General features: G+C 33.3%; 1 protein-coding gene across 1 annotated transcript in view; it reads left to right on the top strand.

Moving 5' to 3' along the window:
* The window catches only part of LOC124362253 (DNA-directed RNA polymerase I subunit RPA2), a 37,310-nt gene that overhangs the window by 8,183 nt on the left and 16,365 nt on the right, over positions 1 to 12,762 (top strand). Inside the window, exons 6-11 of the mRNA XM_046816600.1 lie at positions 1,068 to 1,217; positions 4,089 to 4,251; positions 6,258 to 6,345; positions 9,552 to 9,868; positions 10,165 to 10,374; positions 12,059 to 12,250. Coding sequence (XP_046672556.1) covers positions 1,068 to 1,217; positions 4,089 to 4,251; positions 6,258 to 6,345; positions 9,552 to 9,868; positions 10,165 to 10,374; positions 12,059 to 12,250 — 1,120 coding nt within the window. The remainder of the gene's footprint in view (positions 1 to 1,067; positions 1,218 to 4,088; positions 4,252 to 6,257; positions 6,346 to 9,551; positions 9,869 to 10,164; positions 10,375 to 12,058; positions 12,251 to 12,762) is intronic.

Here is a 12,762-nt window from a genome sequence, read left to right on the forward strand (position 1 = left end):
CATATGTTTTTATTCCACTGAAATGAAGTTTTTTGTATGTATATACAGTACAACCCCGTTATATAAGTCGGGCCCCGTTAATCCGGAAGTCCGGCTAACCCAGACCGATTTTCAATTAAAAAAATGAAAAATCAGACAAACATTACAATAATAAAAACGTAATATTTTTGAGTGAATCGATGTTGCATCAGTATTTGATGGGACTGTATGACAGTAAGTGTGTGACTCATGGCACACGGCGGCCAAGTGGCGGTCATTGTCCCGGATTCTCGGAAACAATAACAGATGCGTATTTCCCCAAATCCTCTCTGAAGTCGATGAAAATGACATTACTCTGTGGTTAGGGGCAGACAATAACGGAGGCTATGAGCCACTTACTGATGAGGAAGTGATCGCGTTGTTTTTACCTGATGCTAATGAATCAGACGCTGAGGAGGCAGACGGGGACATTGAAGATCCAGTGATGAGTCATGGAGATTCAGTGACCAAACTAAACGAACTAATGGTTTATTTCGAGAGCAGCAGGCAGAAACATCGCCGGCTGAATTGCTCATGTTGAAGAGACTGCGGGATCGCACAGCACGCAAGCGGCAGACTACATTGGCACAACCAAAGCTGACAGAGTTTTTTACCAGGAAATGAACAGTTATAAATGTACTGTAAGGATTAATAATAATTAAATGTGCATATGTTTGATGTTTTTACAATTATAATGGAGTTTATCTGTAAGTATACCGTATTTTATTAATTTTTACCTAATTCTCCGGCTAACCCGGATTTACGTTAACCCGGATCGGCCGCAGTCCCGATTAATCCAACTTATCGAGGTTCCACTGTAACTTAGTACTGTTAACAAATTCATGTTGGTGGAAGTAAGTTTTGCGACCACAGGTCTATTACAAGTGATGTGGAAACCATATTGCTAATTTATACTTTTGAGTGTAAGTTATGATTGTAATTATTTTAAACATGGATCTTTTCACAAGAGATAATTTCTTTATCACTCCTGTACAAACTGACTGACTGTTGTCGTAGAGGCTGTGTGTGCTTAATCTTACAATTTTCAGGTCGGTGTTGAACATGCTGCGATCTCTTCATCAGCAGAATATTCATACACAAGAAGAAGCAAAATTCTATTTGGGAAAAATATTTCGCATTCGCTTTTCAGAACTACCCAGTTGGTCTACAGATGAAGAAATTTGTGACTTTATCCTAAAGTAAGTTATAATATAGTTATGTTTTATCTTATTTTGTAAGTTTGTTTTTACAAAGTTAAGAAAGTAATCAAAAATTTGAAAACATTATTTTTTAAGTTGGCCTAAGGATTTTTTACAGCGACTGATAATATTTTAAAGATTGGAAGATTAGCTTTTGTCATTGTAGCAAAATACAAGGTAATTTTTAACTAAGAACCCATTGTCATTATTATTTTATTCAGAGTGTCAGATAGTGTAAATTCAAAGTCATTCAGTTTTGGCTAGTTCCTCTACTTATCTTACCTGAAAAATTCAACCCTTTTTTTTGGTTGTTTAATTTCTTGTCCATATAATATTATGCACTGTTGAAATTTATCAACATGTTGTTGAAGTGTATGGGGAACTTGTAGTGAGTGATATTAAATAATGCTGCGGTATAAATTATTTTTAAGAGGGACTCCTTAATGCAGTAGAAGATTAAGTTTAATACTGTATTATAAATAGAAACTCGTCTCATAAATCCCGTAAATGTTTTACTTGAAACATAGATTTCAGTATCTCATTGCTAATGAATTGTTAAAAATACGATAATCTGTTCATACTAACTGTTTATAATTTCAGTATTCCATTTTCTTGTATACTTGTAAACTTTGGAACGGCCACTAAGAAGAGTTTTTTTTTAAATCAGTAAGAATAAAAGTAGTTTTAATTGCTTGAACATTTTGTTTCAATTCTGATTTATGCTGTGAAATATCCCAGATATAAATTTTGTACAAACGCGAAGAGCTCCCATCCTGAAATGTTCTATTGGTTGAGACTTTTAAGTTTAGTTTGAATTAGCTATACATTATGACAACTATATTTTCAACATTGTTCTCGCAATGTCAAAGTCAAATCATTTATTGCCACAAACAATACAAGGATTGCACAGGCAGAGGTCAAATTAAAGTAAAATTATCTAAATTACTAAATTTAACATTACATACAGAACCAAAACATAACATACTAAAACTAGTCTTTCTTCTCAAGTAAGTAATCCTGGACACTGTAATGCAATGATATTGTATATCATGTAGAAGTTTGTACTGTTGTTATTTGAAAAACTAAACGAGATGGAAAAAAATTGTAAAGACCTGAGATAAATACTCTGCTTACAATGCAGTCAGAATTTCAAGTCTATAGCTGATTTCATTCTTGACATGCCTTGCAGACAGACAGGCAGACGATCATATATAAAATAATTTGTCATCCCCTTGGCAGACAAAGAGTAATTTTGTCAGCCTACTGAGTGATAGGCTTAATTGATGCTCAACAACACTCCATGATTGGACATGTACTATCTCATAGAACCCTTCTTGTCTATGTAGAAATGAAGTTTCATACAAAATTTAAAGTTTATTTATGAAATTTTTCTACATATTTTGTCATTTGATACACCCATACATTTCCCTCAGTTCTTTAAGTTGGGTTTCATAGCAGAGTTTAAATATCCAATCCATCAAAAGATAATGTATGTGTTTGTGGTAATTAGGCTACATGTATTAATATGTCACATGTTGAAATGTAATATGATTGTACTCAGTCTGTTTATGAATTTAGTTATTCTATGATTTTCTTGTTACCATCGTGGTTACCCATAATACCAATGTAAAAATATTCGCTAATACTCAACCAAATTCCATGGAGTGATATGCTTCATCATCAAATTCTATATTCCTTATATAGAAACTAAGTCTATGCAAAATTTCTATTCTATAAAGCAGTTAATTTTCAAGTTCTATATTGAACTCAGTGAGTTTTATAAAAATAGAGTTTTATAAAAATTTCAAGTCTATAGATCATTTCGGAGATTTCGTTTTGGAGATATCATTCAGGCAGAAATGAAATTTTCTAACAACTTGAGTGATTGACTTCACTAATGCGCAGCCAATAAACTTATAGCCTACAACTGAGTATCAAAGAACCCAATGGAATATAACGAAACCCTTATCAACCAATCTACCAAATATCACATTTATATGAATTAGCTCAGTCTCTTTGTAAATTAGTTTTTTATGAATTTCTTGTTGCCATCATGGTTACCCACAATACCAATGTAAAAATGTTCGTGAATGATATGCTTTGATAAGATATGGAGTAATATGCTCCATTATCGAATTCAATATTCCTTATATAGAAAAGAAGTTTATGCAAAATTTCAAGTCTAGAAGACAGTTTCATTTTCAAGATGTTTTGCAGAAAGAAATTAATTATTTACAAACGCTCAAGAAACTCTCTTTGAAAAGTAATCTAGTAAACATCTAACCTAAAACTAAATTTATTATTTATTCAAACAGTAATATTTAAAAATTAATTTCAAAATTCAAATTAATCCTGTTTGTGAACTAGTAAATAATATTTTTAACAAATCAGTATTTAGATAATTAATTGTTCCAGAAACTATGCAAGTGAAAATGTTTGGACAGTCATTATAATATCAGTGAAGAAGATACAATTCTCTTATTAACCATTACAATTAGTTGAAACAAACACATATATAAAAAAGTTAACAAAAAATTAATAATTAGTCTTTTATTGTATTTTACTTTTTATTAAAACTAATGGTATTTTTGGCATGGAAAATTTGAAAACCTGTGATCTTCCTAAAAGTGATAAATATTTTTAAACTTATAGTTATTTGAATATTTTATTATTTTCTAATATCAGTTATATTCAACTGTAATCTCATTGTAAGAATATTTTAAAATTTGGTTACATTTGCATTATGTATACAAATTTTCCATCTCAACAGGCCGGTTGCGAACAATCTGTACTTAAATATAATTGTTGCATAGATACACTAACATTTTATTAGATACAATAAATATTGAAATTAACGTGTTCACTCAACAGGCACTGCGTGTGTATACATGTTGATGACTACAACGACAAGTTCCACTGTCTCATCGTGATGCTCCAGAAACTGTTCTCTGTGGTACAGGAGAAAAGTTGTGTTGAAGGTGCCGATGCTGTTATGATGCAAGAGTTGTTGCTTGGAGGACACCTTTACCTTCAGGTTCGTCCTTAGTTGTGAACATACAGTAAACATGGTTAACCAGAAACTGTTCTCTGTGGTACAGGAGAAAAGTTGTGTTGAAGGTGCCGATGCTGTTATGATGCAAGAGTTGTTGCTTGGAGGACACCTTTACCTTCAGGTTTGTCCTTAGTTGTGAACATATAGTAAACATAGTTAACCAGATACTGTTCTCTGTGGTACAAGAGAAAAGTTGTGTTGAAGGTGCCGATGCTGTTATGATGCAAGAGTTGTTGCTTGGAGGACACCTTTACCTTCAGGTTTGTCCTTAGTTGTGAACATATAGTAAACATAGTTAACCAGATACTGTTCTCTGTGGTACAGGAGAAAAGTTGTGTTGAAGGTGCCGATGCTGTTATGATGCAAGAGTTGTTGCTTGGAGGACACCTTTACCTTCAGGTTCGTCCTTAGTTGTGAACTTACAGTAAACATGGTTAACCAGAAACTGTTCTCTGTGGTACAGGAGAAAAGTTGTGTTGAAGGTGCCGATGCTGTTATGATGCAAGAGTTGTTGCTTGGAGGACACCTTTACCTTCAGGTTCGTCCTTAGTTGTGAACATACAGTAAACAGTAAACAACACCAGAAACTGTTCTCTTGTAGTACAGGAGAAAAGTTGTGTTGAAGTTGCGATTCTGTGTTATGATGCAAGAGTTGTTGTTGCTTGGAGGACACCTTTACCTTCAGGTCGTCCTTAGTTGTGAACATACAGTAAACATGGTTAACCAGAAACTGTTCTCTGTGGTACAGGAGAAAAGTTGTGTTGAAGGTGCTGATGCTGTTGTTTTAAGAGCTGTTGCTCGGTGGACACTTTAATTAACCCTTTGCACTTAGGATTATGTTTTAAGAAACCAAGTTGGGTGGCCAGCGCTTTTGGCTATTCTGATGTCTGTTACATTTTTAGCAACAACATAGAATATACAATTGAATTTCCAGCTGTCTGGACATCTAGAAAGAAGAGAAATCATTAGTGACCAGTTGTACTACCACTCATTTTCCCCCAGTAAAAAAAGGTAAAGGATATCTTATGTTGCCAAGTGAAGTTAGGGCTAAGATGTCCTCTTTGAAACCAATGGCTGAAACTTAAATTCTGAACCACCAACAATGACTGGGCAAATGGGTTGCTTGCAGGAACAGGATCGATCAGCGGTCACCCATCCAAGCAGCAACAACGCTTAACATTACTTGACTCTATCTGATACACTGCGCTATTGGCAACACCTCAGGACAAAGCAAATAACTAAATATGTCTGAGCTGGGAAAGTAATGGCAGTGGCCAATAGTGCTAACCATCCGAGCAATTAGGATAAGGCTAATTTTGAACTCAATGTCTATTCTATACAGATTGAAGTGGTACCATTGCATGGTATACTTTTTCTCTCAAAAATGCATGTGACAAGGTTGTTTGCCAAAGTATGAAATCATCGTAGAGGACACCATTTTTCTTCTTCTCTACTGTTTTCTCGATGATCGATTATAAGTACAACTTTATCACCTTGGATTCTATTATTAATATATATATATATATATATATATATATATATATATATATATATATATCACTAATATTGATTATTTAAACTATGATCTTTTTCAAAACAATACAACTTTTGACCAAACATGTAACTTTTTGAGCAGATGGACAGTCATTCACAGTTAGGCTTCAAGACCTGATTAACACCTTCAGTATTTAAAATAAAATCTACAATACTTTAAATTTTCTATAAAACTAATTAAAGCTCATCATTATTAATCCGTAAAATTAAATATTAGATTACTCTACTTTAGTATAAGCATATAAATATCTAGCCTAATAAGTTGTCTGTTTCACACCAAGTCTTGTGGATGTAAGATATGACACAGGCCGCTTATAATTAAATTGTAATCTTAAGCATAAGAGTTAAATATGATTTGGAAGTTATGTTGCTCTAACAGAACAATGATTGATATGTAATTGTAATTTGTGTACTGACTGTTCATTGTTTATTAGGTGCTGAAGGACAGACTCCAAGGTTGGCTATTTATGTTGAGATCTATTATACAGAAGAAAGAACAACCAGGATATGAACTGACCAAAGGTAAATAAACTAAATCAACCCTGAATATTTCTGTTCATATACAAGGTTTTAAGTTGTTTTAATTTTAAGTTAAAGTATTAGGAAAAACAAAAAATCAGAGATGTTAAATCCAGATTGAAGTTTTATTTTAGACCAGAGTCTGAGAGTTTGGTTTGCAAATACTTGTACGGAAATTCCTTTTTTCCGTATTTTTGGGAACATTTGATGTAATGTTACGTACACTTTATTTAATCAGAGTTTTTACTAATACTGTTCATGAGTTATTTATAAATCTTAGCATCATATATTGTTCAGTTGGAGATTTGTATGGGATGATTCTCTGTTCAATATTTACATAAACCTTTATGAAAGTGTAGTATTAAAATACATGTTTGTGGCTAAACATACTGGAATTTGTACCAAACAGAGCCACCACGTAGCAGCACCAAAATGACCCTTAATTTTCAACCGACTTAAGTTTTGAAAACTAATTTGGAAACTAGAAAATTATAGAATTGTATGTATAAAAGCAGAAAATTGTTTTATTTATGATAACAAAAGTACTGTTCCGAACTTCTATTTGAAATGCAAAGATTAAAATTTGTAAATCATTTTGTGAGCAAAAGTTTGTATGAATTTTTACATTTTTATGTTAACAATGCCTGTCACTTAAGGAATTATTGAGAATAAATTTTGATACAGTCTCAATTCTACACAGGCAAGATCAAGTTGTATGATGTATGACTTTCATGACCTCCAAACATGTTGTTCAGACATGTTGTTTTAATCAACTTTTAGTACAACATTAAAAAGTTGACAATATCAAAGAAAAAATCCCATAGTATTAAATTTTTTCTATGTTCACCTCATTCATTCAATATAAATGTGAATGCCCCCGTGTGAATAGAAATCTTCCTGGTCCACAATAATATGTTTAAGAAAATAATTCTTCCACTCATCAATGAACAAGATTACAGCTATTATAGGTCAACCGCTATTAAAGAAACCTGCGCAGAAGCAAATTTCTGAGCAGTACCGCGCAGGAGGGGCCCCCCTCCGGCGGGGAGTTGGGGTGGGGAGTGGGACCAGCACCTTCTTGTATCTGTTTATCAGCTGTGTGGATCGTATCTCGTTCTTACAGTTTTGTTTACACTGCAGCTACTTTACCTGTTCTATAACTATATATTTTTGTGTGTAGGCATATACAAGTGTCGAAGTCTAAGCGTAAAATATTAATTAAACAGATTAATGTAGCCATAGATGTATCCAGGAAGCATTGTTTTGAGGTTACCCGTGCAGTGGCAGTAGCCATTAAAGATGTGTCGTTCAATTGGAACGGGTCAATCAGGTGAACGAGTGATCCAGATCAGAATTTTTCAAAAGACCCGTTCATTTTGAAAGTTTTGTTCAATTTTGCCCGACAACTGAATAAATTTGATACTTTTTTCCAAATCAGGTATATAAAATTAAAATGGTTTATTTTCCCAAAAATAGTACACTAAAACACATATACACGTAGTGCAACATACGTATGCACATACATAAAACCATGTATCAGAGTGGAACAATACGGTACTTATAAGTAGTTAATTATTTCGTGTTATATAAACCTTGTAGTAATTCTATTTAATTCAATTAAAAATTGAAAAAAAAGAGTAGTATAGGCCTAACTGGGAAGAGCCTTCATGGGCCTAGGGCCTGTCCCTAGGCTCTGGTCGTGAATATTGGAACTCAAAACTAATAATAGAACAAATGAATTATACGTAAAAAAAATAGTAGTTTTGTAGTTTTTGAGGTTATTAAATGGTTATAGAATGTATTTTTACTCCAGCTGGATGGCAATGACAACAGTGACCACGCAGGCAATTGATGTCACATTGATAATGATACGTAACCGAGTATAAATCTAGTTTTGCTGCACTGTCGTATGAAGTATTAGTTATGGTAATTATAGTGAGGGACAAACCGAATAACAATAAATAGTGAGGAAGGGTTAGAAGTTCAGCGATAATAAGGGACAACAAGTCTATAACATTTCTTCGCCATCTAACGATAATAACCAATCCTTCACGCGTTTTTTAAACCAGTAAAGATTAGGTAATTGAAACACATAAGCGAAGTTGTAACTCAAACACACGTTACGGTACAAAACATGAGAAATATAATACAATTTGTTACGCTGAATTTTTTTTAATATAGAAACTGTAATGCCGACTTGATGCGAGTATCGTGTGTTATGAGTATAAGTTGTCAACGCAAAAATATTATGAAAATTAGTCAATAAGTAAATAAGAATTGCTTTGATAAACAAATGTCCTATAGTCATTAGTTTTGCCTCGAAAAACAGTAATTCTAAAGAATATGTTGTACTCTTAAAGAACATTATTTTGAGTATTGTTTTCTGTTCAATAATTAATGGCTCAAGAATAGTTTTGAAAGCAGCACCATAGACTATAATACCAAATGAAAGTTGGGATTGAACGAAAGCAAAATAGGCCACTTTAATTTACTTATCTGTGAGTACTTCTCGTAATTGTCTGTATATAGTAACATACAATTATTTTTTTTTAATCAGTTGTAATAATAATATATATTTACATTTACTAGATTCCTGAAATACAGAATATTTATTGTTATATATCTATCCATTCACTGTAAGATATGTTGTTTCTTCCTCTATTCGAACACTTTTTGCAAGCGGATCCTTTCGTTTACTTGGTCATTCCGTTCAGTCGTTCATTTTGTTGAACACGATGACCGGTAAAACACGCTCTAGCGGGAAGGCTTAGTAACTCTGTACTGACCGGTTCAACTGAACGGGTCGCAGCAGTGAACGATACCGACTTAGCCGGATTAATCAGCTGATCAAATAGAGGGGCGGCGGAGTGGTATTTACCCCACCCTGCGTGAACTCAAATCAACCAAGGGTTTTTTGTTAGCGGTTTACCTATAGTTACTGCTAGCTCAGAATTTATATTATTACTTGAGTGAAAGAATTGTTGTCTTTTAGGGTGTCATTTAGTTTATTCATGTGTGTACTGCGGAGTTTGTCCGGCCTAAGTTCAATCACAAGTTTTTACATTTTAAGTACTAATACCTAATAAATGACTCTCATATTAAATTTCAATCTTATATGTGTTTTCAAGAGTTTATAACTAGAATTAATAAATTTTGAACTATAAATTAACAGTTAGTTTGCTATAAAGTTTGAATAATTTTGTTTTCAGAGGAATTACATTCAGCTGTAAAGAAAGCTGGATTGGTTGAACAAACCATGAATAACTTCCTAGCCACTGGCAACATCAAAACTTCCTCAGGTCTTGGGCTCATGCAGGATAAAGGCTTGACAATAGTTGCTGAGAATATCAACAGAATGCGCTATATGTCACATTTCCGAGCGGTTCATCGAGGCTCCTTCTTCCAAGAGATGCGAACGACAGAAGCGAGACAGTTGTTGCCCGATGCTTGGGGGTTTATCTGTCCAGTCCACACTCCTGATGGTACTCCCTGTGGTCTTCTTAACCACTTGACTAAGTATTGTCAGGTAATGAATAGGCACATGTATTCTTCTAGGTTTAGACTGTTGCAATTTGGTACATTAGTTCCAAAAATGAATGATCTTAATTGGGCAGAAAATTGGCTACCAAAAGTAAGTTTCTCAGGGCATGCAATATTTAATTTGGCTCAAGTCTTTTTAAGTTTCACTAGCTTAATTTTACATACATTTTATAAAAATATATATACATTTTGTTGTGATATATACGTACTATTCATTTGTTTTTATGAGCCAAAACAGTTTAGTACTTAATTTAATCATTACGTTATATGAACATGTTGTAGGTGACAGAACCAGTGGATCTGGAAATACTACACAGACTACCGGAAGTTCTGGTATCATTAGGTCTTCAGCCCCTAGGCTCTGATAGTGGAGTACCAGCTGCAGACTGCTACATAGCCATGCTGGATGGCAGGCTGGTGGGCCGGGTACCGCATCACTCTGCTACTCGGTTCGTCCACAAACTGCGCACCCTCAAAATACAAGGAGAGAAGGTAACTCAATTTCAGGAAAATGGGAGAGAATTAATTTATTCTCTTTGTTAAAACGATTAAACATACTTAAGGCTCTTTATTACTGATCATTGATCATAGATTGGTCATGATCATAGATTGAACAAATCCTTGTTGCTTTAAATGGGTCATAGAGTGTTGTTTGTGTCTTCTGTGACCTCTCTAATGTCTTTGGCTGTGTAAATTTTTCATCACTTGTGACATTTTATAGTATTTTAAACAACTCTTTGGCATGGTTTCAATCTTATCTTACCAATAGAAAACAAAGAACATTACTAAACAATAATGGCACTACTAACAGTGTATTAAAACAGAAACCTATTTAGGCCATTTGTTATTGATAATTTGTATAAATAACTTTGCATACAATGTTTAAACTGGCCTGGTGTTGTATGCAGATGACACAACATCTATAGTAAAATGTAACTGCAAGACATAAATATATAAATTGCACATTCACTTATGGATTTGGACAAATGGTGCCCATTGCAAGGCTTTCTTTAAATAATGATAACACACAAATTGTTAAGTTCCAGACATTACAAAATAAGGCATAGTCTAATTTCCAGATAACTAGAAAAAAGTAACAAAAAATTGAGCTCAGTTTGCTACCAGATGTACATGTAGAGGGAATTGGTTGATATTAAGACTGAAATTGCAGTTTATTACACTTGCTTTTATTCATTAGCACAATATGGAATTCAGATATGGGGGAGTAATTCAGTTATTTTTTTCAATTTTAAAATTCAAAAAAGATATATTAGAACTTTGTTGTTTTTGAACAGAAGGGTTTTGTGTAAAACTATTTTTAGAGACATGGAAATATTAACCATTCCATCATTGTGCATTTATAATTGACCTGGATGCTTTTAAGTGGGAAATGTTTCCACATTCACTTTACAGTCTGGACCTCCTTACACCCAGTGACTACCACCTGCCGCAATGACGACCTCGCAGCGCTTTGACGACGATGCGAGAATGCGGGAGGGTTGAAGTGTCAGGCGGCAGAATTTTATAATGCTGGAATTTAAAAACTAGTTCACCACTATGATAAGTGCCTAAATTTGTATAGTGACTATGTACATTTAAAAAATATTATTGTAATGTCACTTTCAAATGCATATAATAAAATTGTTTACTTGTACTTTGTTTTTTGTTTATATCAAAACGTAATCTACTTTTTGGATAGCCCTTGTAATAATATTTGGAATGATCTACAATACAGACTTTGTCACGACAATTTTGTGATATCTGAAGTATATTACAATAATAATGTATACACTGACAAGTAACCTGTTCACTCATATTAATATACACACGTTAAATATAGTTGTATAATTGTGACTGTTATCTTGCAATAAACATCTTTATTCTTGATTTATCAGTTTCATTGAGTACAGCCTGATTAAAAAAAAAATTAAATTTACATTTATGAAATTATTGCACACAATCTCATGACTCTTTGTAATTTAGGATCCAAAAGATCTTTTGACAGTGTGCTAGTTTCAGACAAATTTTCTAAATCAGTTGATGTTTTTATGAAGCACTTCTTCAGTTGATTAAGTTCATTAATACAGCACTCTGTTCAGTTGTAATATCGTAAATATAAGTTATTTACAATTTCTGATTATTAAGAAGCAATACCTAATGCAATGAACATTTGCAGGTACCAAACACAATGGAAATTGCGTTTGTGAAAGAAGGTGGAAACCAGTTTCCAGGGTTATTTCTGTTCACTGGCCCGGCTCGCATGGTGAGGCCAGTGTACAACTTGGCAGCTCAACAGATCGAACTTGTGGGCACGTTCGAGCAGGTTTACTTGGACATTTGTATAACGCAGAAAGAGGCCTATCCCGATGTAAGTTTCATTTTAAAAGAATTACAATTTTTTAACCCGTATATCGTCAGTATATCTTTTCACGACTTCCAGCAAACGGCACAATATTTAAAAAAAAAAATTTAAATGTGTAAAGTTCATTTTTATTTTTACTTTCTATAATTTTATGGTAAGTATAAAAAAGTAAAAATTTTAAAATTATCTTGTACGTACATATATTTATGGGACATTAAATTGTAGATATAAATAAAGTCAAAATAAAAGGCACACAAAATTTTATTAGCTAAACTATAAACATTACCAGACAATTATATAAATTACACTTGTGATAAATATAAAAAAGAAATGCATGATTGTAAATATACAACTAACCTAATAGTGTTCTTTTGAATGGTAGTCCTCGAAACAATCCTCTGGATGTAGGGCTGGTTCGCCTGTGCATGTCTTGCAGGAGTAGCAGGTCTCACGCCATAGGCGTATAAGATATATAGTATAAGTATAAGATATCAATACTTTTAACAAATAAATAAAAA

The sequence above is a fragment of the Homalodisca vitripennis genome, chromosome 5, assembly GCF_021130785.1.
Source record: "Homalodisca vitripennis isolate AUS2020 chromosome 5, UT_GWSS_2.1, whole genome shotgun sequence".
In the NCBI taxonomy this organism is placed as follows: Eukaryota; Metazoa; Arthropoda; class Insecta; order Hemiptera; family Cicadellidae; genus Homalodisca; species Homalodisca vitripennis.